Here is a 22,572-nt window from a genome sequence, read left to right as displayed (position 1 = left end):
ACAGGGGAATGAGGGAAGCCTAAACGTAACACAGTAAAAATTAAGAGTATTGCCTAGAACAGATCACTAACTTAGATCTTTAGTAGAACTTTTAGATCATTTATTAACTTGAAAGACTACTCTTTCTAGACCTCCAGTTGGTCTAAACTGATTTCAGAATTAAACTTTCAAACACTGCAGGTATCACAGGAAAGCTCAAAAACTCTATCAAAACCTGCAAGAAGTTATATTTCATCTTTGCATCACTGTACTATCCATAGAGCCAGTCCTGTAAGCTGAGTAAATATGCAGTGTTGGGTACAGCAGCACAGTCCCCCAGCAGCACAGCGATGTAATGAAAGGCATTTATAACAAATAACTAATTTAGGAAAGTATATTAATATTCAATCAATATTTAAGAATTTACATATAACTAGAGAACCTACTAACAAGCTTCTTTAGGGCTGTCTGCTGAGGCAAATTAGAATGCAAAACTAAATCCAAGGATTTGCATCCATTTAACCTGGTAATAATAAAGCTTGATTTCCAATGTATTTGTCTCACAATAGTTTGTAAATTCTGACACTATTTTTTCTATGCTTAAGCCTCTTGCAATGTTTGAATCCCATATGAATTCTCTCCAAACTAAAAAGCCTGAAGTCCAAGGCAGCCTATCTTCAGTAAGGTTACTTGGCCCCTTGTTTTACCCAGATGTTGGCCTCTCTGAAAAAACAGAACTAAGTTTTCTTTGCTATTACTAGTTTTTCATCAAATGTAACTGAACTTATTAATATGAAAAAAGCCCTGGGCATGAGAAGGCAGAGATGAAAGAATAACAAGCAACTTAAGTCTCCAAAAAAACCCAAGATCCAGTTCTTTCAACAGTGTCCACCCAATTCACCTGTCATTTGTTCCCATTCCCCCACTGACATCGAGAAAAAGAACAAAAATACAGATTATTCTAATTTAAAGCTTCATGTATTTTCAAGTTGTCACAGAGCTGGTTGATCATCATTTCATAAGAATCTGAATGCAAACTCTGGAATCAAAAAATAGCATCTTTCTTGGATTAAAAGAAAATAGTTATTAATATTTATAAATGTAGTTATCATAAGGTGCAGTTTTAATGCTTTTTTTAAAGTCTTGTCCTATTGTTTATCTATACTCATTTAAGCACCTTCTCAACATGGCAAGTGACATTTGACATTCTTTTTTTTTGAAACACGTAAGGGAAAGAAGGGGATAACAATCAAGCCACACTAGTGAAAGATTTTTAAGCATTCCTATTCAAAAGATACAAGTTAAGGTTTCACTTGCTCTTTGGAAAGCCCCTCTTGTCATATAATGATTTTTTGTTGTTTTCAGAATCCCTCTTGTACTGCTAAATAGAGGGGGGGAAACAGTGACACTATAACTCAAAAACTCAGTTAACAGAATAAAAATATGCTTTCTAAATTAAACAATGTAGCTTCACTCACCAGCAATTGATGGAGATGTACTCTGTATTTCAGTGAGACCAACAAACAAGTTTTTTTCCCCTTCAGATCTTTTCCTCATCTCCAAATATATTCTATCAAGTTTTTACATACTGATTATTTACCTCTTGAATAAGGAAGCAGATATTTGCTGACCTTTTAGATTGATGAGATGAAGTTTTTTGTTCTTAGGCCACCTTTGAACAAACAGGTGTGATTTTCAGTAGCTTTAAAAAAGTTTAAAAATTCTTGTTTCACACATCAGTCTTCAAAAGGGTTTTCATACTTAACTCTCTTAGCTATATTATACGCAAAAAAATGAGACTTTTTCAACTGTCAGTAAAACTGACACAAATTTATTTTTCCCTTTTTAAACAAAATAATGATTTTACTTCTGGGTAAACCAAGGTATTTAACAAAATTGTGTGAGTGCAGTATGAAAGAGTGCTCTGAATGTTACCAAGTGTTAACATTCTTCAATTTAAACATACAATTGCACATATGTGCTAACTGTGAAGGCACAGCGCATTAAAATATGTTGAAAAATCAGCAGCCAAATTTTAGCTTGGACTGCATGCCCTTAGTTTATTCAACTGTCTACCAGTCCAGGATATTAACTTTAGATGCCTAAATTACATAATGTGACCACTCAGTAAGAGCCTGTTAAGAAGCACAGGTGAAAGAGGAGTTAAAACAAGAAGCAATAAAACAAACATCAATTTTAGCTTGGCTGTTACCTTGGTCTTCCCTCTACGCCCTAACAGCAAGGTGGGGTCTAAATAATGCATCTTCTGCATCTTCTGTCCTGCAAAACATCTCTAACATGCACGTGTCCTCCCTGCAAAGACAGATAAATCAAATATGTACTTACCGGTTTACTTCTCAAGCAGTGTATCATCTTCCTTCCTTGAAAAGTTGCACATTGTTCCATTTGAAACAAATTTTGCAGCAGATGAGCATGTAACTTCATTGTATCAATCCTTCCTTTAATCTCCGCACAGACCAACCCATCACCATTCCATAACAACAGATAACTCAGCAGGCCATTCCTCTAACTATTTTTTATGTCTAATCTGTAAGATTTGAGGTCTTTATTTCATATGGGAAGGGTTGGTGTGGTTTTTATTAACAATTCTTCCCTAAGGAAGTACTCTGCTTTTGCCCACAGCCTAAGATGGATTTCTCACAGGAGTTTTTTTCAACGATACTGAAAATAAACTGCTGGGTTTATATGCTGAGATATGATTCCATGCAGTTTAAGATGTGGTGCTATCACCAGCTGTCCAGTACACCTTGACTGCAAAGTACTGAAGGGAGGGACTTCTTCCCTGTATACAAAAATATAGCAATATATAATAAGGTTCTATTATACTACAGGCCACCTAATATCTATTAGGCATTAATGTAACAAATGGACAAATATAAACAAATATTCACTGCATTCTCTGAGAATCACAGAAACATCAGAACCTCTGAAAGTTATCTAGTCTGACTTCTCTCTTATAGCTGAACTATTATCGACACAAGGTTTTGTTTACCCAAGTCCAAAAACAAAGGATGAAGTTTCCACCACCTCTCTGGGTGCCTGTTGCAATACTGCACTACTCTCCTAGGAAGGAGTTTTTTACCTAATGTCCAACCTGAATCTCTTTCAAACCATAACTCTGTTATTCTTGGTTTCAGCCTCTGTCACCAGCTGGAAGAGTTTAGCTCTATCACCTTTGTAAACTCTTCTTAAGTACTTACTTAGTCCAAGAATCAATTTGGCACCAGAATACAGCTCAGAACATCCCCATTTTGTGAGAGTTGCTAAATAAAAGTAGTCAAATGAAAGAAAGAAAGAGTAGGTTTACATTGGATGATCATTTAAGCTAGTTTAAGAACTGAAGGTCAGGACACTGGCATTTCTTTGTAAGGTTTGAAAAATGTGTCAATCTCTGGGTGAAGTCCACATGGCATGATACATGATAATAAACACAGATTAAAGATATACTAGAGATACATTTCTAGATGTAGAGGACAAGTGTTTTTATTTTCCAAGGTGTTTGATTTTACTATATTTTCTGCCTGACAATCTGTTACAGTTACCTGAACTCTTGCTATGACGATTTACCAAGCCCCTTGTGACAAAGTGGCCTGCAGACATACTGCTACATGAGAAGGATAACATACAGACAGCAGTATTTTATTTTCCTCCAGAAATCAGGAAATCAAGAGAGCTCTTCCTCTAACCTAATTCCCTCCACCCCCGCACACACAGACTTTGACCAGATTGTTTCAATTTTCACTCAACCTTGGTTTTTTTCTTTTTAAGTGTAGGACAGCCAATTCTTTAGGAAAAAATGCAGTGAAAACTGTGTGGGTTTGGAATTGAACAGACTCCTACTCATATTCTACATATTTTGCTGCATTCCTTCTATTTAGAGGTAAGTGTAATAAATGCAACGGAACAAAAGGCATGAGTTCAACCTTTCAGATATCTGTAACGTGCGCTTTTTATTATTCTGGTATGCAATTTTCACATTTTCCTAGATGTAGTTGATTTTGGGTGGCAACATGAAACCCTCAGAGAGATAAGATCAGCACTTACAATATTAAACAGCGTGGTCAGCACACCTAGAGTCCTGTCACATAAACAGACAGCAAATCTGTAACCCAACCCTTAAAAGCTGATGCAGAAGGGGCTGAACTTACAGCAAAATGGGAAAATTATTACAGCTAAACAGAAAACATCAGCCCATACTGTTGTCTCCTTATCAGTGAGGTTCCACATGCCACAGATCCTCACTCCACGGATTAATAACACAATTTAAGAAGTTTAACACTTTGCGGCCCAAGGTTCTATGGGGCTTTCAGAAATGTTTCAGCCTAAATACAGACCCTAGCCTAGCACCCATAAAGTACATAAGGACATACAGTGCTGCCAAGAGGGAGAGCAGGGTATGCTTGACCATTACGGCCCACATACATTAGTAATTTCTATTTTTATGTAAAGGGATTTCTCAGGAGGAAAGATCAGGCAATAGGTAAGTTGACATTTTTAAGGGCAAGCATCTTTCAGACAAATTGCCTCATAGCCAGAATGTTTCTCCCAGACCCAGCTGGGTCTTGCCTGTGCTTTCGCATCTGACAAGATGTTGACAAAAACTATTTCTAACACTTGGGAAAATAATTATTTCACAAGGTCGACTTTTTTAAAAAAAATTTGAAGACAGAAGAAATAGAAGATGCTTTCAGACTACACAGGATACATTCAGATACAGCTTTTCAAAATGTACAAGGTAGAGGTCAACACAACTGTGGTCACGGTTTGCAGCTTTTCTTAGTAGATCTTTGTATACAACTTGTGCCTAAAATCACATTGGGAAGACCTTTTTATGCCCACCAATAATAAAAGTCTCCAAATGCCTCTTTTCTTCACTAAGGAAACAGCCAAGAACCAGATCAGATGATGCACATTCATGTTTCTTAATTTAAAAAAAAAAAATTTGGTACATTTTTTTCAAAATAATTACCTATGTTCTATCTTGAATGTCGTAATACTGTTTCTGATGTGGTTCTGACTGCAGAAGAGGCACACACAACAAGCTATGTAAGAGATACAAATCAGTACACAAATACACGCACTGTATAGTTGGAGAAGTGAAAGCTTACCTCTTGACCAAGTTTTCCTCAGCTAAAGAAGAAAACAAATACAAGGAACAAGAAGAAGGAAGCCACAAATAGGTGAAAGAAGAGGAACTGGACAACAGAGATATACACTGGAATTTATGCTTAATGTTTTGCCTATGCATAAATCACTGCAATATATCCACAGTACTATCTCAACATAGTGTGATACATTATACTACCCTTCCAATCCTACATGTGCTTCAGCAGAAAAAACTAGAAGAGCATTTAGAAAGCAAAAATCTGCTTCATGAAGTAGCTGACTTGAGGTGCGTACATCAGTACTTTATACTCTAAGAGATCAAAAGCTGATATGCACAATTTATTTTAATCATACCCATGGTTTTTTGAGTGACAACATGTCTGCCATAATTTTAGACCATTTCCTGGATAGAAATACTTGAAAGAAAAGCCTCAAAAAGCAAGAGCTCATTTAGCAGTACTAAAAGTATATGAGGAAGAAAAAAGTTGAAAGCCTGTAGAAGAAATCTGATTTGCTCTGCAAAATCCAGGACATTCATACCAAAACCACAAGCCAGAAAAATGTAAACAAAGGGGATGTCAGAGCAGATTCTTTTGTAGCAAGTAAGACATATAACAAAATTCAGGTAGCCTTTCTAATAGAACCTCTACAATCAACCCTGCAAAAGTGACACTCAAGTCTGATAAAAAAAATAAAACAATTTTTTTCTCACCTCAGTGCCTGGCAAAATCATGGAGAACTCCTCTTGGACACTATGCTAAGGCACATGGAAAATAAGAAGGTGATGGAGACAGCTAACATGGCTTCACTAAAGGCAAATCATACCTAAGAAATCTGGTGGCCTTCTACAAAGGGCTTACAACAGCAGTGGATGAGGGAAGAGCAGTGGACATTATATACATGGACTTCCGCAAAGCATTTGACACTGTCCTGCATGACATCCTTTTCTGGAAGCTGGAGAGATGTGGACTTAATGGATGGACCTCTCAGTAGATAAAATTTGGCTGGATGGCAGCACTCAGAGTTGCAGTCACCAGCTCAATGTCCAACAGAAAGCAGTGACAAGTGGATGTTCCTCAGGGGTCGGTATTGGGACGGACATTTTTAACATCTTTGTCGGTGACATGGACAATGGGACTGAGAGCACCCTCAGCAAGCTTGCTGCTGACATCAAGCTGTGTGGTGCAGTGGACAAGCTGGAGGGAAGGAATGCTGTCCAGAGGGACCCTGACAGGCTTTAGAGTTGGGCCTGTGCAAACCTCAGGTAGTTCAACAAGGCCAAGTGCAAGGTCCTGCAACTGGGTCGAGGCAATCCCAGCACAAGTATAGGCTGGGCAGAGAGTGAATCAAGACTAGCCCTGGGGAGAAAGACTTCAGGATGCTTGTGGACCGAAAAGCTCAACATGAGCTGCCAACGTACACTTGCAGTCCGGAAGCCAACTCTGAGCAACCTTACCCATTCTGTGATCTTTAAGGTCCCTTCCAACCCCTAATCATTCTATGATTTTACCAGAACACACCCTAAGGAAGACTTTACAAATGACAATTTGACAGTATGCAAAAAGCATGTAGTAGCTCCAGAAGAAAGGTAAGTCCTACTTCCAAGCAGCAAGAGACATACACAAGTCAACTGCTAGCACTGACTAAAGATGTACATAAAGGTATACTATATATACAGCCACACTCTTCTGCAGGGAAGATTAATCAAGTATTTTCTAGAACAGGTCACCTACACTTTGGACAAACACTTGAAAGAGAGATTTTAATTATATACTTGATTGCAACTGTGTAACTGCAACCACATTACATAATGTCAACGTAAACACGTCTAATGCCAACCAGAGGGCAAAGTCAAGAAGCCAGAGATGACCTACACCATTGTAATTTTTAAAAAAATCAACAAACAGTGCATGTGCTTATCACAGGTTGCTTGAGATATACACAGAGTACATTGAGACCAAGAGTTGTGTCTACTGTAATTTTTAATTCTACATAGCTACATCCTAAAAGTTCTACAGATGTCCTCAAAATAATTGCTAGCATAGTCACTAAAAAAAAAAAAGCAAACACACATTTGGCAGAAGTTTTTAACTGAAATAGTTTCATATACAAAATACAGTAAAAATAAGAAACCAAAAGTAACACTACACAGACTTCGCTAAATGTGTTTGTTTCCTTGCAAGTAACCAGAGCATAAACATACTGTAACCGTACAGGCAGATTTCTCCAAACACAGAGGAGGCAAAATAACTTGTTCTTACCTAGATTGTTTCAGACATTTGTGAGAGATTTCCAGAAATCACTGTCAAAGTCTGCACAAAGCCATACAGGGATTTGACACATACCAGGGTGTTTCACACAATCCACAGCAGAGATCATCTACGTACAAGCATAAACCCATCGCACCTTCAGGACACACTGGGCTTTCAGGGCCTTCTCAGGTCATCACGTGGTTTACACCCAGTAAGTCTTCTATGGGACAGACAGTCAGACCTTGGGTATTCCAAATTCACTGAGCACACGCCATACTATGTCCACATGGCACCTCTGTCTGGGAAATGTTGCAACTTCATTGCAACTTCATTCAGCAAATTCCATCCTTTCACGGGCAACAGAGCTGAATCTCATGAGCAGTGAGAGAAGCATCTCATATGCCTATTCATTTTCTACTTTCTTTAAATCATTATGGAAATTATGTATTTCCTGGGGAAAGCATCAGTAGAAATAACACAAGATCAACACATTGCTTTTGTAATTCCTTTAAAAATTAAGATGTGAACTGCTTTGGTTACAAGCCTGTCCTCTCTCTAGAGCTCCATCTTATTTTTTATTCTATTACAATGCATTCAATAGTCTTTAATCATTAGCTAGGAAATCCTCAAATCCTCTACACAGGTTTGTGGTGTAAGACCCATTTTCCTTATCTGGATGCATGACAGATTACATAACAAAGTTAACATTTCTTAAAAAGCCCAGTTTCTTTAAACTAATTCAGATTACTCCCTTTCACTGAAGTTATGTTTTTACTAGCATCTTCTCAGATATGGTCCAAAAGTAACTGTAACTAAGCTACAAACTCATGTTACATACATCAACTTACAGTTTCTAGGGTGGAGAACAAAAAATGAAAAGTCAATAAAAGATTAAACTGTAAACATCAAAAGTCTCCCTTGAGTTTGGTAAATGTTTATGTGCATAAAGACAAGGCACCTTGCATTCCTCAAATTCTATTTAACAACTTAGTACTTCCATAACACAGGCATAGGAAAGCATTTCGTGCTGAGAAAAACTCACTTTACGGGGGAAAAAAAAATTAACACCAGTACACCAGTAAAAACACCGTGAGAATTTAACTGTCACAGATAAACCCCACATCTGTAATAACTTTTCTAGAACATATAAAGACTGTGACTACAAGACAACAGTGTTGTGAATACATGAAATGTTTACATTCGTATGTTTGAATGAAGATACATGACTTTTGGTCAGCATGGTAAAACCTGTCACAGTTTCTCTGTTTATCCTGAAGCTAAAAATCTCTATAGCACCCTATTTACTGAGTCCCAATCCCACCCTAAAGGAATTGATTTCATTATCACCAGGTAACAATAAACAAGAGTTTATTTTAGGAGAGTGTGTAGGTTTGGGGGGAAAAACAAACAAAAAACCCACCCAAACAAAAACCACCCAGAAACAAACAAAACCCCCATCATTCATATAAACAAAACCCCACGTGTTTTCCATGACTGCTTAAAAACATTGCAGAAAAAGATAAATATATTCTCACATCAACCTTTGGAAAAGGTTTTCTCCTTTCTTTGCTCAGACCACAAGTTTAGAGATTCCAGCCTGGGAAAATAAAACTGAGTTCATTTTTGTTTTCCTTTTCTATTTATTTAAGAATAAGTTATAGTTTCCTTATAATGACAACCAGAAGCAAAAGCGGATGCATACCTGTTCCTAAGTGTGTTTGGTTCAATTCTCAGGAATGCTCTTAAAAAGGCTCTTGATTTGATTTGTAGCAATTCTCCTAATTAAACACCAGATACCTTACATAAAGATGACTCTGGGCACAGTATTCCAGTTGCAGTATGCTACTTGAACCAAGTACTTTTCTTTTTTGTCCTTTCCCAAAATGGCCTCTCTTTTTATCACTTTCCCCCCCCCCACAATAGAATTTCAGAATTATTCAAACAACTGAACCATCTACAACACTAGTTTTACAAATCAGTCTAAACTACACAGCCTATGCAGTTCAAATCTTAACTTTCTCTGTTTCTCATCAATTTTTTTTCTTGTGTTTGTTTTATCATTTTTGCATTCCTTACAACTTCTAAGCCTTCAAGTGCTGAAGGCCTAGCCAGCACATGATCTTAGCAGCTGACTTAAGGGCTATTTTATAAAGCACACATTCTCACGTCAAATAACACTGCATTATGTACTCAAAGTTTGCAAAACTTGGCAATGCCACTAGAGTACCCCAACTCATCGTGAGATATAATGATGACAAAGAATTTCAGTAAAAACAAAATACAAGTAATAACTAATATCCCCTTTGAATTGAACTTGTATGAATTTGTATTAAAAAGCTGTATAAAGATTACTTTCTTTGTCTTTTTAGTATAAAAAGTCTTGGTAACATGGTAATTCCATATAATTAAAGTGTGCTTTACATTACACTTTTGTCCTGGAGAAGTGATTTTATTGTGTGCAGCTAATTCAAAAAGGGCAATAATTCATAGTTTTTGTCTTCAGAAAACAAAGATCATATTTTACAATATCCTCCCACTGTTCTTGTGGGGGAGTCAGCCTAGAAGTCAAACACTGGCACATATTTTAAAGTTGATCCTCATTTCTTGTCAACTACATCATCGTTTAAATGCTAAAGTTCCATTTTAACTGAAAAAAAAAACCAGCCCCACACTGACAAGTCTCAGGGTTTTCACATCACTGGTTCTAAGCAAGACAAACAAAACACACAAACTCAAAGGAATCAAATTTCATTGTCTTCAGAAGAGTTCTTAACAGATTTAAATGTGTTAGAATTTATGTCAGAAATCAGTATGTAGCATTTCATCTTCTGATCTGTAAAGGAAGTGTCTTTACAGTTATCTCAGGATAAAATTTCTGAAAGAATGTCTCTCATGGAAAATACAGAAAAAAACCCACACTTTGCTCATTCCATTTTTCACATCATGTACATTAGATTATCACTATAATTACACTCACTACCAAAATTTAAAATCTAAACAGCATCTGAAGTGCAAAAGTTAAAGTACTCTAATGTAAATAAATGCAAATACATGTTTATAAGGAAATATAAACTTCTAAATTATACATAGCATTAAGTTTTACACATGTGAACCCACATGCATATTATTTATATACAAGACCACCACATAAAGATACAGAAATATGGAGGGTCTATACATATATACACATACACACACTGTATTAACATCCTACTCAGGCCTACATATGATCCACTCTGCACACTTTGAGAAGTTTACTTCAATTTAACATAAATTCTGAGTAGGAGTAAATTAAGCAGGTGTATAAACCTGTGAAGAGTAAGGGTCATAATCATCTCAAATCAGGTATGCCCACATTACCAGGGAAGAGGCTCCCTATAAACAGATCATCTGATTCTGATACTGAAGAAAAGTCAGCACCTAAAAATCCTAAAAATAAAGCTGTGTGCAAGAGGACTGCTTAAATATTTAACAGCACACCACAGACACGGTGTTGATTTTAGCAGTCTAAGATGACAACCATTGAGAAATACAAAACCACAATTTCTCATCCTTATATACTGCTTCAACAGTCCAGACCAAATAGAAAGTTTGGAAGAAAATTGTTGACCACTACTCTACAGACCCAGAAAAACTTAAAAAATAGCATGAGATTTCAATATAAAATTCTTCACAGTGTAGTCTCCTGCTTGACTATGATAAGCAAATACATCTTTGTTATCAAATCAAGAGCAGACAATATTTCAAATCATTTCAGGAAAAGATAAAATCATGAACCTACAACACACAAATAACTACCTCGTAACAGTTCCAGATATCACATGATTTTTTTTAAAGTCTCTGCCAGTATGCCAAGTAACTTTGAATATGCAAACAATCCCATCAGGTTTAGTGAAACAATTGTGTATATAGATACACTTGCAGGCTTAAGCTTAAAATGAAGACTCTAAGGACTAAATAACATACAAATTGCCCTGTAGGGTGGAGGAGGTAGAGGCTACCACTTAACAAGAAAAGAAAGTAAAAACAAACAAACCAAAGCCTTTCTTCCAGTTTTCCCTTTCTTTGAGCCACTTCCCTCTCGACAACCTTGGGAAAGCAGATATTTCAGCTCTGAGAAACTGTGACTAGAGGAAAGTTCCTCATTCAAGTGTGCCCTGCAGAGAAGCAGCTAAATGATGCTCTCTTTTATGCAATTAAGAAACTGCAACAAACTAGTGTTCAAAATTTTTATGTCAGTACTCACTAAAGTAAGTTTGACTTTTTGAGCACAGGCCAGCACATCTAGTTTTCTTTACACAATGGTACATTGTTAGGAAATGAGGTTTAAAATCAAGTTTGTAGTAAGCCTATTAAATTAATAAACTACTCAAGAACAGTAAATAGAAACAATGAATACAACAATCTTAGCTTTTCCATTCTTGCTAGCACAATAATTTCTGAACGGTGAAATATGAAAAGTATTCAATCTGTTTCAGACGTGTATGTGACCAAGTGACAAGTGTTGGCCTAGCTTTGAAAACAAATATGGTAACGTGAAATGGTACACCTTTCTACGAAAGTTAATTTTAAAAAGCAGGTAGCCATTTCTTAAACTATAAAGAATGCAAAATTTAGAAATAAGGATGTATATTTTATACTTTTTTGAAAACACTTCATTAGTTGCTCTTCAACAAAAGAGAAGTTCCACTATTTAGTGAAGTCCAGATTGATGATCTACAAAGAGATGTAAGGCAAAGCAATCAAAAAAGAAAAAAAACAAGAACAAAAAAACCCCACTCCTGCCTGAAATTACTTTACCTCGGTAAAAACAAGGGGGAAGAGGAAGACAATTTTTTTCCATTAAAATCATCCTGAATATTTAGGCTAGCTTTTTTCTCCTTTGCAATCACTATGATAGTTTTACCTGGGTCTTTCACACAATAAATACGGATAAAGTAAAACTTAACTTTATTATACAACACGATTGTTAAAACAGAGAAATCGCAAAAGGCAAAGGCAGCGGTGGCTCAGGCAGAAGCCCGGTGGATTTCGGCGTATTGAGCGAGGTTTACCGAAGTGCAGGTGAACTGCGCCTGACAACGGTGTCTCTCCGGAGGGTCTGCGGTGAGTGCCACCCCCACCCGCCCAATGACCCACCGCGGCCAGCAGCAGCCGCCAGCCAGGGCTGACTCAGTCCCCTCCCGCTCCACGGCCACCTGCCAGCTCCCGGGGCTGGCCCCCAGCGCCACCCCGCATCGCGCACCCCTGTCCCCGGCGCAGCGCCCGCCCCCACGGCCCGGCACCGGCCGGGCAGCACCGCGGGCGCTGCGGGACCCCAGCCCCGGCCGGCGGCTCTGCCGGGCTGCCCGGCACAAGGAAAGGCGTGCGAAGCGCTGCGCGCCGCTTTGAATCCTGGGCTGTCAGGGTTGGTTTTTCCTTGTTGCTGTTTGTCCTTTTTTTTTTTTTTTTTTTTTTTTTTTTTTTTTTTTTTTTTTTTTTGGTGGAAACTTTCCTTTCCCAGCAGAGGCCGGTACAGCGTGAACTGCCCCGGGGCGCCGCACTACCATCACAGCTGACAGCTTTCTGCCCCCCGCGCCCCCCCCGTTCCGCAGCGCTAAAAAGCAGCGGATAGATCCGACCGGAGTTTGTTTTTAATAACGGCTTTCAGTTCGCACAACCACTTGCATCCCCTGCCAGCAAAATAAAAGCCAAGCTCGCATACGAGCATCCCGCACAGAACCTCCTCCACACCGGGGTCGTGGGGGGCACGGCAGAGAGACAACCGGGACGCCGCGGGGCAGGAAGTGGGGACGGCGGCAGGGAAGTTGGGATGGGTTTTGTTTATCCCTGGAGCAGAGCCGCCGGGAAAGGAAAGTTCACAGCCAACAACAGCGCCCACGAGCAGCGGGTCCGGGCTGGAGGGAGGAGGCTCGCTTTGGGGCCTTCTTCTTACCTTCTGGTCTACGATGGAGCAAGCCATTTCCCGGACGTGGGCGAGGCTGAAGTCGCCCGAGGAGTCCTGCAGCAGCAGCACCGGCTCCCGGCTCAGCCCGATCTGGAGGTGGAAGGCGACGCCGCCACCGCCGGCAGCAGCCCCCGGCGGCGGCAGCGGGCTGGGCGGCCGGGCGCTCATCGGAAACTTCCCGCCGGAGCCGCCACCGGAGCCGAGGAGTCAGGGACGGAGGGGCAGAGTCAGGCACCGCCGCAAAAAGTTTGCGGCCGCCCCGGAGGCGCCGGGCGAGCTTCCCCGCGAAGTTTCAGGAAAGTCCCGCTGAGCTCCTCCCGGGTGAAAATGGCGGGGGGGTGGCGGGAGGACCGAGGAGGATGCAGACAGGAAAAGGCGGCGAGAAAGAGGCGCGGGGGGAGCCCAACCCAGCGCCGCCGAGGTGGTGCCGTCGCTCGGGCTGTTGGCGCCGTGCGCGGCGCGGGGGCGGGACGGGCCGCGCCCTCCGCCGGGACGGGCCCGCGCCCAGCTGGGCTGGGCTGGGCCGCGCAGGTCCGCCACCAAAGGGCGGCCGCCTCCCGGCCAGGCGGCCCGGGCACGGGGTCGGATGGTTCTCCGTGGTGGAGCGAGGCTCATCTGGCTCCGGTATCCCCACCTGGCCCAGTCAGTGGGTTGCAGTGCTTGCAGGGGTGAGAGCCTCCTCGTCCCCCATGATTCCCGTTGAGCAGTACCTCAAGAGGCAGGTGGAGGCAGAGCCTGAGGACAGTCGGGGGTTTCCCTTGCTGGCAGGCAGCACGGTGGCCTCTCCCGGGCAAGGCGGCAGCTGCCCTCGAGGACGGAAAATAGTGCCAGGGAAGCGGGAGCTCCCGTCTGGCTCCGACTCTTCTGCCCGGCCTCGGCCGGCCGCTCCGGTCAGCATCGTGCCTCACCCTCCAGCACTCGCCGGGGGTTTTGGGAAGACGTAGGGACAGGTCGCACCCATCTCTTCTCTAAAACAGCTTCCAGTTTCAGGTATAGTCTGTGTTAAGGAGGAACACCCTGCCAAACCAAAACCAGGATGGGTTACACTTCCCAACTCTTGGGATCGGTGCAAGACCCACACGTTTGCACAAGAAGCACTCATGGCAAGGCAACATTTAGTCTAAAAACCCTTCTCTCGAAGATGTGCAAAGGCAGTGGAAATCTGAGCTGTAAATATTTTAAATACCAACGGAAAAACTCTTAAGCTAGGTATATGTGGCACCTGTAGGGATGACTACTACATGTGTATGTTTGAAAATTCAGTAGTTGATCTGATTTACAACTTGTTTCATTGCAAATTGCTTTTTTTGACCAAAATTTACATCTGCAGCGTTGTTTTATTTTGATCCTGTGTTAGTAGGACCCATTCTACTGTTGTCAGCTGATTTCCAACCTGGGAAGTACTGCAAGCTTCCCATGATCCCGTGGCCTAGCCAGCTTTTCTGTACAGGAGTCAACGTAAACATACTAGAGAAACATATTAGAAAATCCTGCAGCCCTGCTTAATTGTTGAATCTGAGGTTCAGAGTGGACCCTCTTACTTCCTAAACTCCCAATGAGAGCTTAGGCATGGCTAGTTCAAATCTTTAATTCAGACGTGGCTCATATCTTAAAGATACAAAAGAATACCTAAAGCACTCAACAGGAGGGTCTCCCTTACACTTTTGTGTTTTCATTCTAGCTCAATTCTAAATAGATTTTCCTTTGTATGTTTCATCCATGTAGTAAATAATACAGTGAACGTCGCCATCAGACTTAAAGTTGTGCTTTCACAAATTCATATCAAACCTACTTTTGCTGATGCGTTTGATGGCAACTCTTTAAGAAACCTAAACCACTCATTTATGACACAGCCCTTTAGCAATTCATCAGATAACTAGAGCAGAGGTAGCAGTAACAATACTGAGAATTACATGTCCTTGGTTTTCTCATGTATGTGAAATCAAGTGATAGAGGTGATATGACATGACTTACCTGCAGCTCCACATCCTCTGTACAGACACAACTTTTTCTTCAAAAAGAAAGGTTACAGTATTTTTTTAAAGTTGTAGGTTGCTGAGTTGTTTGTTAAGTATGGCAGCTGTGTTGAATACACCTTTGTAATCAGAATAGATTAGGGCAGGATTTCTTCTGCGCTGTGCCAGCCAGTCATATACAAATGCCATTTATAAAAGGATTCAGTGGCACCACGTGATGTGCTCCTGAGTACAACCTGGCCTGTTGTATATACTGAAATGTCATCTATTTCATGATCCTTCCAGATCAGGGGATTGTTGTGCTGATGCTAGGGAAAGGAAAAAATCGTTCACAGCAGTATCCGACCTCATACAGTGTGCATGCCTGGTTGCTAATCTGTACATGCACAGGTGGAAAAACCACTGGAAGTTTAGGTTTCACTGTGCCTGTACAGATCAATTTAGCAGTACATGAACTGCCACCTCGAAGTTGTGGGGGGAAAAATGAGTTTGCTACACACAGTTACACAGTTTATGTATCTGGCCATGTACGGGAAGAGGGCAGTCAGCAGAGGATGTCACTGTAACATCACATTATGAAAGCATCTCTAAGCTGCCCTCAAGGTACAATTTCTGTAATGTTACCTCTAATTGCTCTACATTGCCAGACTATGAAGGGTGAATAGTAGTCTTTGTATGTTCTCATGCATTGTATGCATTGTATACTTGACCCTCCACTTCGGTGTGTTTCTGAACCTGTGATCTTCTGTTCTTTCAGCTTTCTGCATTGTATAGATGGAATTCTGTTCTATTCATTGGGAGTGAGTAACATCCACTTCATAAAGTTTTTATTCCTTTTTGCTTTTCTCTATCTGTGATATAACTGGTCCTTTTTTGAACAGACAATTGTCCATTTATCTTCCATCTTTTCAACAGAAGCAATTTTATGGCACATATGTTTTAATTAAAAAACAAACAAACAGCCAGCAAAGACTAATGCAGAATATGCCTAAGCAATGGAGAATATTGTGTAAGTCAATTTCTTTGACCTAGATGGTGGTAGTTTCTAGGTTAAAGTTGTTGACATAAAATTTAGTTCCTGTATGTTTACAAAGAGAGAACACAGGTCATTACAATGAGGTGTTTACTATGGGTTTTGTGAGGCAGATAGTGGAATATCATATCTCATTCTGTGATCGCTATTTTGAAAAATAGGTTGCTTGGCAATATGCTCAATAGTATAGTGTATCTTGGCAGGAAAAAATAATAGAAGAAAAGCAAATAAAGAGTAAGAAGAAGCAGTCACTGGAAACTAGATAGAAAGTGAGACTGAAAATAAAGTTTAAATTTTAACTGTGAAAACAAGTAGTCATTAGAATGAATAAGCCATGAAAGTGACAGGTAGCCTTTTCTGATGTTTGCAAGTTTAGAGTGAGTGTTTACTCACAAGCTTTTTGGGCTCAGTACTGTGGTAACTTCTTTGGTTTCCCAAGGTAAGGGTGGAAGACATCTGCCTTTAGCTGTTTGTTGTGTTCCTAATGAGATCCAGAAAAGACAGACCACATGAATTCAAAGATGTAAAGATAGTAATTTTTCTTTCTCCCTTGTAAGTAATGTATCTTTTCTCAGAAGGAAAGCATCACCTGTCTAGGAAGAAAGTGATTTGGCATAAATCCTTTGTGCCTTAGGTCACTTTCACATGTGCACTTCTGCTGGACTCCATAAGCAGTTCAACACAAAGCAGAAGCCTGTAGAAGAGTTTACCTTCCAAGCCACTGCTGAAGATAACGGTTTTTCATCCTTGAAAATTTATCTCTTCTACGTGCAACAGATCAAATGTTAAAGTAGGCAAAGACACTTCATTGCTGAATCAGGCCAATACCTATTTTTGCATTCTGACACTAAAATTGTTCAGTTTCTTTCATCTAACACATTCTCAATCTACTCACACACCTCTATGCTAGAGCAGAAACCTCAAATTTTACAAGGAGTAGCTCTCATGTCTAGAGGTGGTTTACATATTCTTTATATAGACTTAGATTTTAACATTGAACATTCAGCCAAATCTGTTTATGTCAAGAATAAGTGAACATACCTTGTTTCTACAGTTGAATACAGACTGTGTTATTTGCATTCTTACTAAACAGCAAAATGTGCTTTATTAAAGACAGGTCTATAAAAGTGAAAACCTTTTTTCTTTCTGCTGTTTTCAGGTGCCGAAATGATGTTTAAAGTAGACTGCATGCTCATGTAATTTCTCTCCTGAAACAAAAGCAGAGCATTGAAAACTAATTAACAAAGGAAAAAAAGAGTAAAACTGACTGGTAAATACAATGGAATGAAATTTGGGAAGAAATGTGTAGACTATGATGGAAAGTAAAAGGATTCTAGAGTTGGAAATGCAAATGTCACTGAATCTGGAATTGGTATTGTGTTAGGGCTGAACTGGTAAGTAAAATGGAGCTGGTATCTGAACTACTGACAACATAGCTTCACAGATAAGCTCCTGGGTATTTTTTTGGAGAGACGAAGCAGATGTTAGCTGTACAACTGGTTAGGGATTTCCCGATAAACTACTTATGTCTGTGAGAAAATGATAACATTTCAAGATCTAAATGGTTGTTGTGAATACTGTCAGTAAATCTCCCAAATTTTTTGTTTGTTGTTTTGGTTCTGTTGGTTTGTTTTAAAAGAATGTTTCGAATTGTTGAAAGTGCTTCATCATTTCTAAAAGGAAAGGAGTATTATCTTCCATGACTTTATACTAAAAGTAGATCGTTAGGACAAAACATTTAAAAATGGTAAGCTTAATAATTTAAAACTCAAGTTTAAAAATCTGATACAACTCAATGTAGTATTTTTTTTAATGAATCATAAAACAAGTCTCATTTTTTTCTCTTTTTATATCTTGGAAATGGAAGTTAAGGTCTGGTTCAGGCTGGCAAAACTGTTTGCTGACTATGGAAGCATGTCACTGGGCAAATGGATCACAGACATACAAGGTAGATAACATTAAAATAGATCTGAAGTATTGCAGAATAAAGCATTTTTATGCCAAATATCTGCATACTCTGTTTCTTTGAGCAAAAACTGTGCTGCTTTGAGAGGGAAAAGGTTTTTTTTGTTTTCTTTATTCTCTGTGCACCAAACTGACCTCACTATACTTGAAAAATTCTGGGAGAGGGCAGGCTCTGTTTATCCCAAAGTATGCATTGAGGATGTTTGTTATGGCTTGATGATAGAATAACTGATACATTCAGATAAGCATGAGTATCTTGGCAGTGTTCGTGCATATTTGTACAAATTGTCCTCACTGGCTCTCTGGTTCTTAGGAGCACAGTATGCCTGGAACAAGATGGTCATTGCTGCTAAAAACTGCTGAGACACTCTTCCCATCCTGGGGATACTGAAGTGAGGTAGTCATTGTGCCTAAAGGAAGACACAGCACAGGTTTAATTCAGTAATTTCTTAATTCTATGTCTTAGGTGATTTCTGAATACACTATCCTGTGTGAAGGACACCTTTTTTATCACTTACATACCACCATTTCACTAAACAGTCCTGAATGGTACTGTCTTACAATTCTACAGTGACCTGACATTTATGGCTCCAAGAGCTATATGCTTTCTAATTATATGTAATATGCATTTCCTCTTCAGAAATTATTGCATGATTTTCACTTTTTAGTTGGGCATAATTTTCAATAAGCAGCTAGTGTGTTTGCTGCATTTGGTAATTTTCTTCAAACTAGATTGATAATCCCATTAGTAAAATATGTATGCTATTGAAAATCAATTATACAGTATTTTAGGGGTTTTTTTATTATTATAGCAAATTTCTTGAAGTACTATTCACTAATTAATACATATGAACATAACCAATTTACAAATGTCTTGGTTTGAAAGACAGGTGTCTGCTAAGGAAGGCAGAAGCTTCCCTTGGAATGGCAGATGCAACCCCCTTCCCTCCGAGTTATTATAATTTTGAAATCAAGGGGCTTTTAGGCTATGATGTGGAAAACAGGAATAACAATTCTTTACTATTATATATCTATATGTGTATAAGCAGTCAAACAAACAACAACAACTGTGGCAGTAACAGCAAACAATCACAAACCCAGTGCCAGCCTTCTCGGCTGTCGGGCCCTTTCCCCTCGGGTGCAGTTCCGCTCGCAGCCGGCAGGGGCGCTGGCGGCTCCCGGAGAGCAGGGCAGGTGCGATGGTTCCCCCGCGGCTGCAGGGGGCGCTCCGGAGCGAGCTCGGGGAGCACGCGGCACCGGTGCCCTGGGATCCCGGGAAGGGATGGGACAAAGGCTTCACAAACCCCTGGGCAGCCGATCCCGGACTCTCAGGAACAGCAGGCTGGAACGGCAGGCTGGAACGGCAGGGACAAGCACAAATCCTGGATGGCAGATGAGATGTATCCGAAAGGGGAACCCCCCGGAGGTCTGGGCAGGCAGGTCGAGCACGGCTACAACGCAGCGAAGGCTTGAAGCAACGGCGGGGCAGGGCGGCCACAGCCCGGCTCCCAGTGGGGCAGGGAAGGCGGGCTTTGGGAGCCCGGGGCTTCTCCAGCAGAAGGAAAAGCAGCCGAAGAAAGCAGCTTCCCTCTCTGTCCAAACACTGAGACGGACTGCCCACACACCCAGGTGAAACAAAAAGAGCAGCCAGCTCTTTTGTTTTTCTGAAGTATCCAGCCATTTGTTCCCCTAGCAACATGTATGGGGGAGAATTCCTTTAACAGAAAAAAACCCAAAAACCAGGAGAGCTCCTAAAACCCCAACAACAAACTTTGTTCTTTTACTCACCAAGAGGGCATTATACTGTTACTTAATTCTAATATTTTTGTGGCTACTGTCCAATTCTCCTTGTCATTATCATTGAAGTTCTTCATCAGTTCAAAAGGGACCTTCATCAAGTCCTGGGAATGAGAGTACTGCTGCTGCAGAATCAGATATGTGTGGTGTAATTGATGCATGATTTTGACCTGTAGGAATAGGTGTCATTGTTATAGTATTTCTGTGAGTGGATACAGTGTGAAGAAAGAGTCTGTTAACTATCCATCAACAGTTGTGTCCAAAGCTTATGGAGCCAAAGTAGAGAACAAGCAGAGTGGCCAAGAAAAAGTAAGGATAAGAGTGTCTTATTTGTGAGCTGAGCAATGTCTGGTAGTACAGAAAGGACACAGGTTTACAAGCAGTTTTAAAATTGAGCTAGAAATTTATCTAACTGCTAGATATGTCTGAAATGATTACTGACTTTCTTCTCTGATATTTTAAAATATTGCCAGGTTGATTAGTCCCTCTATGACTAGTTTTAACATACTTTTATGTGGTTTGATATTTTTATTTGATATTTATATATTTACAACATCATTTTTTCTCCAGTGTAATCTGAATAAATTAAATTATGGTTAACCTAAATTATTTAATGATTGTTGCATGAATAATAAGACCACACACAGGTCCAGGTAAAACAGGTGGGATTGTTGGGACAAAGGTATAAGACAATCAATAAACACTGCTCCTGTATTCTTAAGTGCAAGTTTCCTCGCTTGTAATGATTTAAAATGAGTTAAGAGAGACTGCCTATAGGAATAGGGAACCAATAGATTTCTTACCTAAATTATCATTGATCTTTTAATATTTATTGATGTTGGTTACTGCTGCTGCTTTGGTTTCACTGCATGACACTGAAAAGCCAGAGCTGAGAATAAGCTCAGTTATGGGGGAACCTAGTATTTTACACAGGAGGAGAAAGGATGAAGGAATGAAATGATGCAGGGGATCACAAGGAACCTGTAGAAGAGAGTAAGGTAAAAATGGATAGAGAGAAGATTCACAGAAAAATTTATTGCAAGGAGTACTACAGTTGTACATCATAGCTTCTTACTTGAGAATGTTCAGATTTAAAAATTTGACCCTAACAGTTGAGCAGACTCTGTTCTAAGATAACTAAAACTATATTTTGCCTTCATTTACAGCCACTGCCTTGCAATGTTAACTTTACCTAATCATAGTTTTTCAGTTTGGGGTTCAAATTAAGAAACATTTAATTTCAATTTTCAACTAATGGAAGACTGGTAAACACACTACATGCTGTATGAACGCGAAAAGTTGTTCCATACAAGGCTTGAAAATAATGAAAGTTCGCTCTTACACCAATTGCATCACATGTTTATTCAGGATAACCTCATAGAACTAAAAACATGCATAAAACAAAACCTCTGTTCTTGTATCTTACTCCCAAACAAACCTACACATAAAGAAGACTTAGTTGGTGAACTTCTTCAAGTAATAAAAGGCTCTTTAATTTAAACCATAATTTAGGCTTAATCACAGGGAGAAAAAAGTGTATCTTTTCCCTGTTGTAATAGACAAACGTCTCAACATGAAGCTCTACACAATGCTGCAGCATTGTCACCCTGGGTTATATAAACAAGGAAATCGTAGAGTGGAAAGACATTTCAAACAGATTTCTGTGTTTGATTATGCTTAAATTTAATGGATCTTGACATGATGACGCATGTGAAGAGAGTCTTAAAAGTAACTTGATTGGAATAATGTTTTTTGGGGATATAAAAGAATGTAGCAATTTGAAATTAGACAGAAGTATAGATAGACAAACAGAAGCAGTCAAAAATAATGCATAATTAGTCTGATCTTGATCGTTGTTTATATTATCCAGAATAAAGGATTTTTTAGGGGGGAAAAAAAGTTTTAAAAAAAACTGCATGTGGAAATCAAACATAGAAATAAGTCACATTTTTTAATTTTTCCCCTTGGAGTTCCACAAAGAAAGTCAACAAATTTGTATGTGGATATCGTCCAAACATGAGTTCTATGTGTTCATCCTCTGCCACGTGAATACACCACTGGTTTTGAGTATATTTTTACTACAGCTTTACGAAGCAGAGCAAGACTGTTATTTCCATGTGGAGTGCTATGGAATGAAGCATATTTTTAATTCACGATACTTTGTGAAAACAAAGGTATGCAGTCTTTATTTAAACATAATATATATGTAAGATTTATACTTTTGCAGTTAGCCAGCTAGAGACACAAATTAATTTATTTAAAGCTGAATTTCATACCAGTGCACTGTGCTTTACAGCTGAGACAATTTCTCATAAATTATGGACCACACCGTTCCTTAATAGGGCAGGGAATTTAATTTAGATATGACCAATATCAAATTAACTCAATAACCACTTGCTCCCCACCTGCCTCCTGCCTAGAAAGAAAGAAAATGCTCTCCTCTGAGGAGGAGACTGTCCATGCGTGTTTGTTGGGGCAAACCTTCAGCTGCTGCTT

At 39.7% G+C, this 22,572-nt stretch overlaps 1 protein-coding gene across 3 annotated transcripts in view; it reads right to left on the bottom strand.

The window, feature by feature from the left end:
- The window catches only part of PRKD1 (protein kinase D1), a 125,818-nt gene extending 112,061 nt beyond the window's left edge, over window positions 1-13,757 (bottom strand). For 2 of the 3 annotated variants that reach the window (XM_032112091.1, XM_032112092.1), the window contains exon 1: window positions 13,294-13,757. In XM_032112091.1, coding sequence (XP_031967982.1) covers window positions 13,294-13,473 — 180 coding nt within the window. In that variant the 5' untranslated portion in view covers window positions 13,474-13,757. The remainder of the gene's footprint in view (window positions 1-13,293) is intronic. The other variant, XM_032112093.1, reaches the window with a different exon arrangement.
- Window positions 13,758-22,572: the final 8,815 nt, after the last annotated feature.

The sequence above is a fragment of the Corvus moneduloides genome, chromosome 6, assembly GCF_009650955.1.
Source record: "Corvus moneduloides isolate bCorMon1 chromosome 6, bCorMon1.pri, whole genome shotgun sequence".
NCBI classification, from domain to species: Eukaryota; Metazoa; Chordata; class Aves; order Passeriformes; family Corvidae; genus Corvus; species Corvus moneduloides.
Note: the sequence above shows the minus strand (reverse complement) of the source record. Positions and strands in the feature narration are given on the sequence as shown.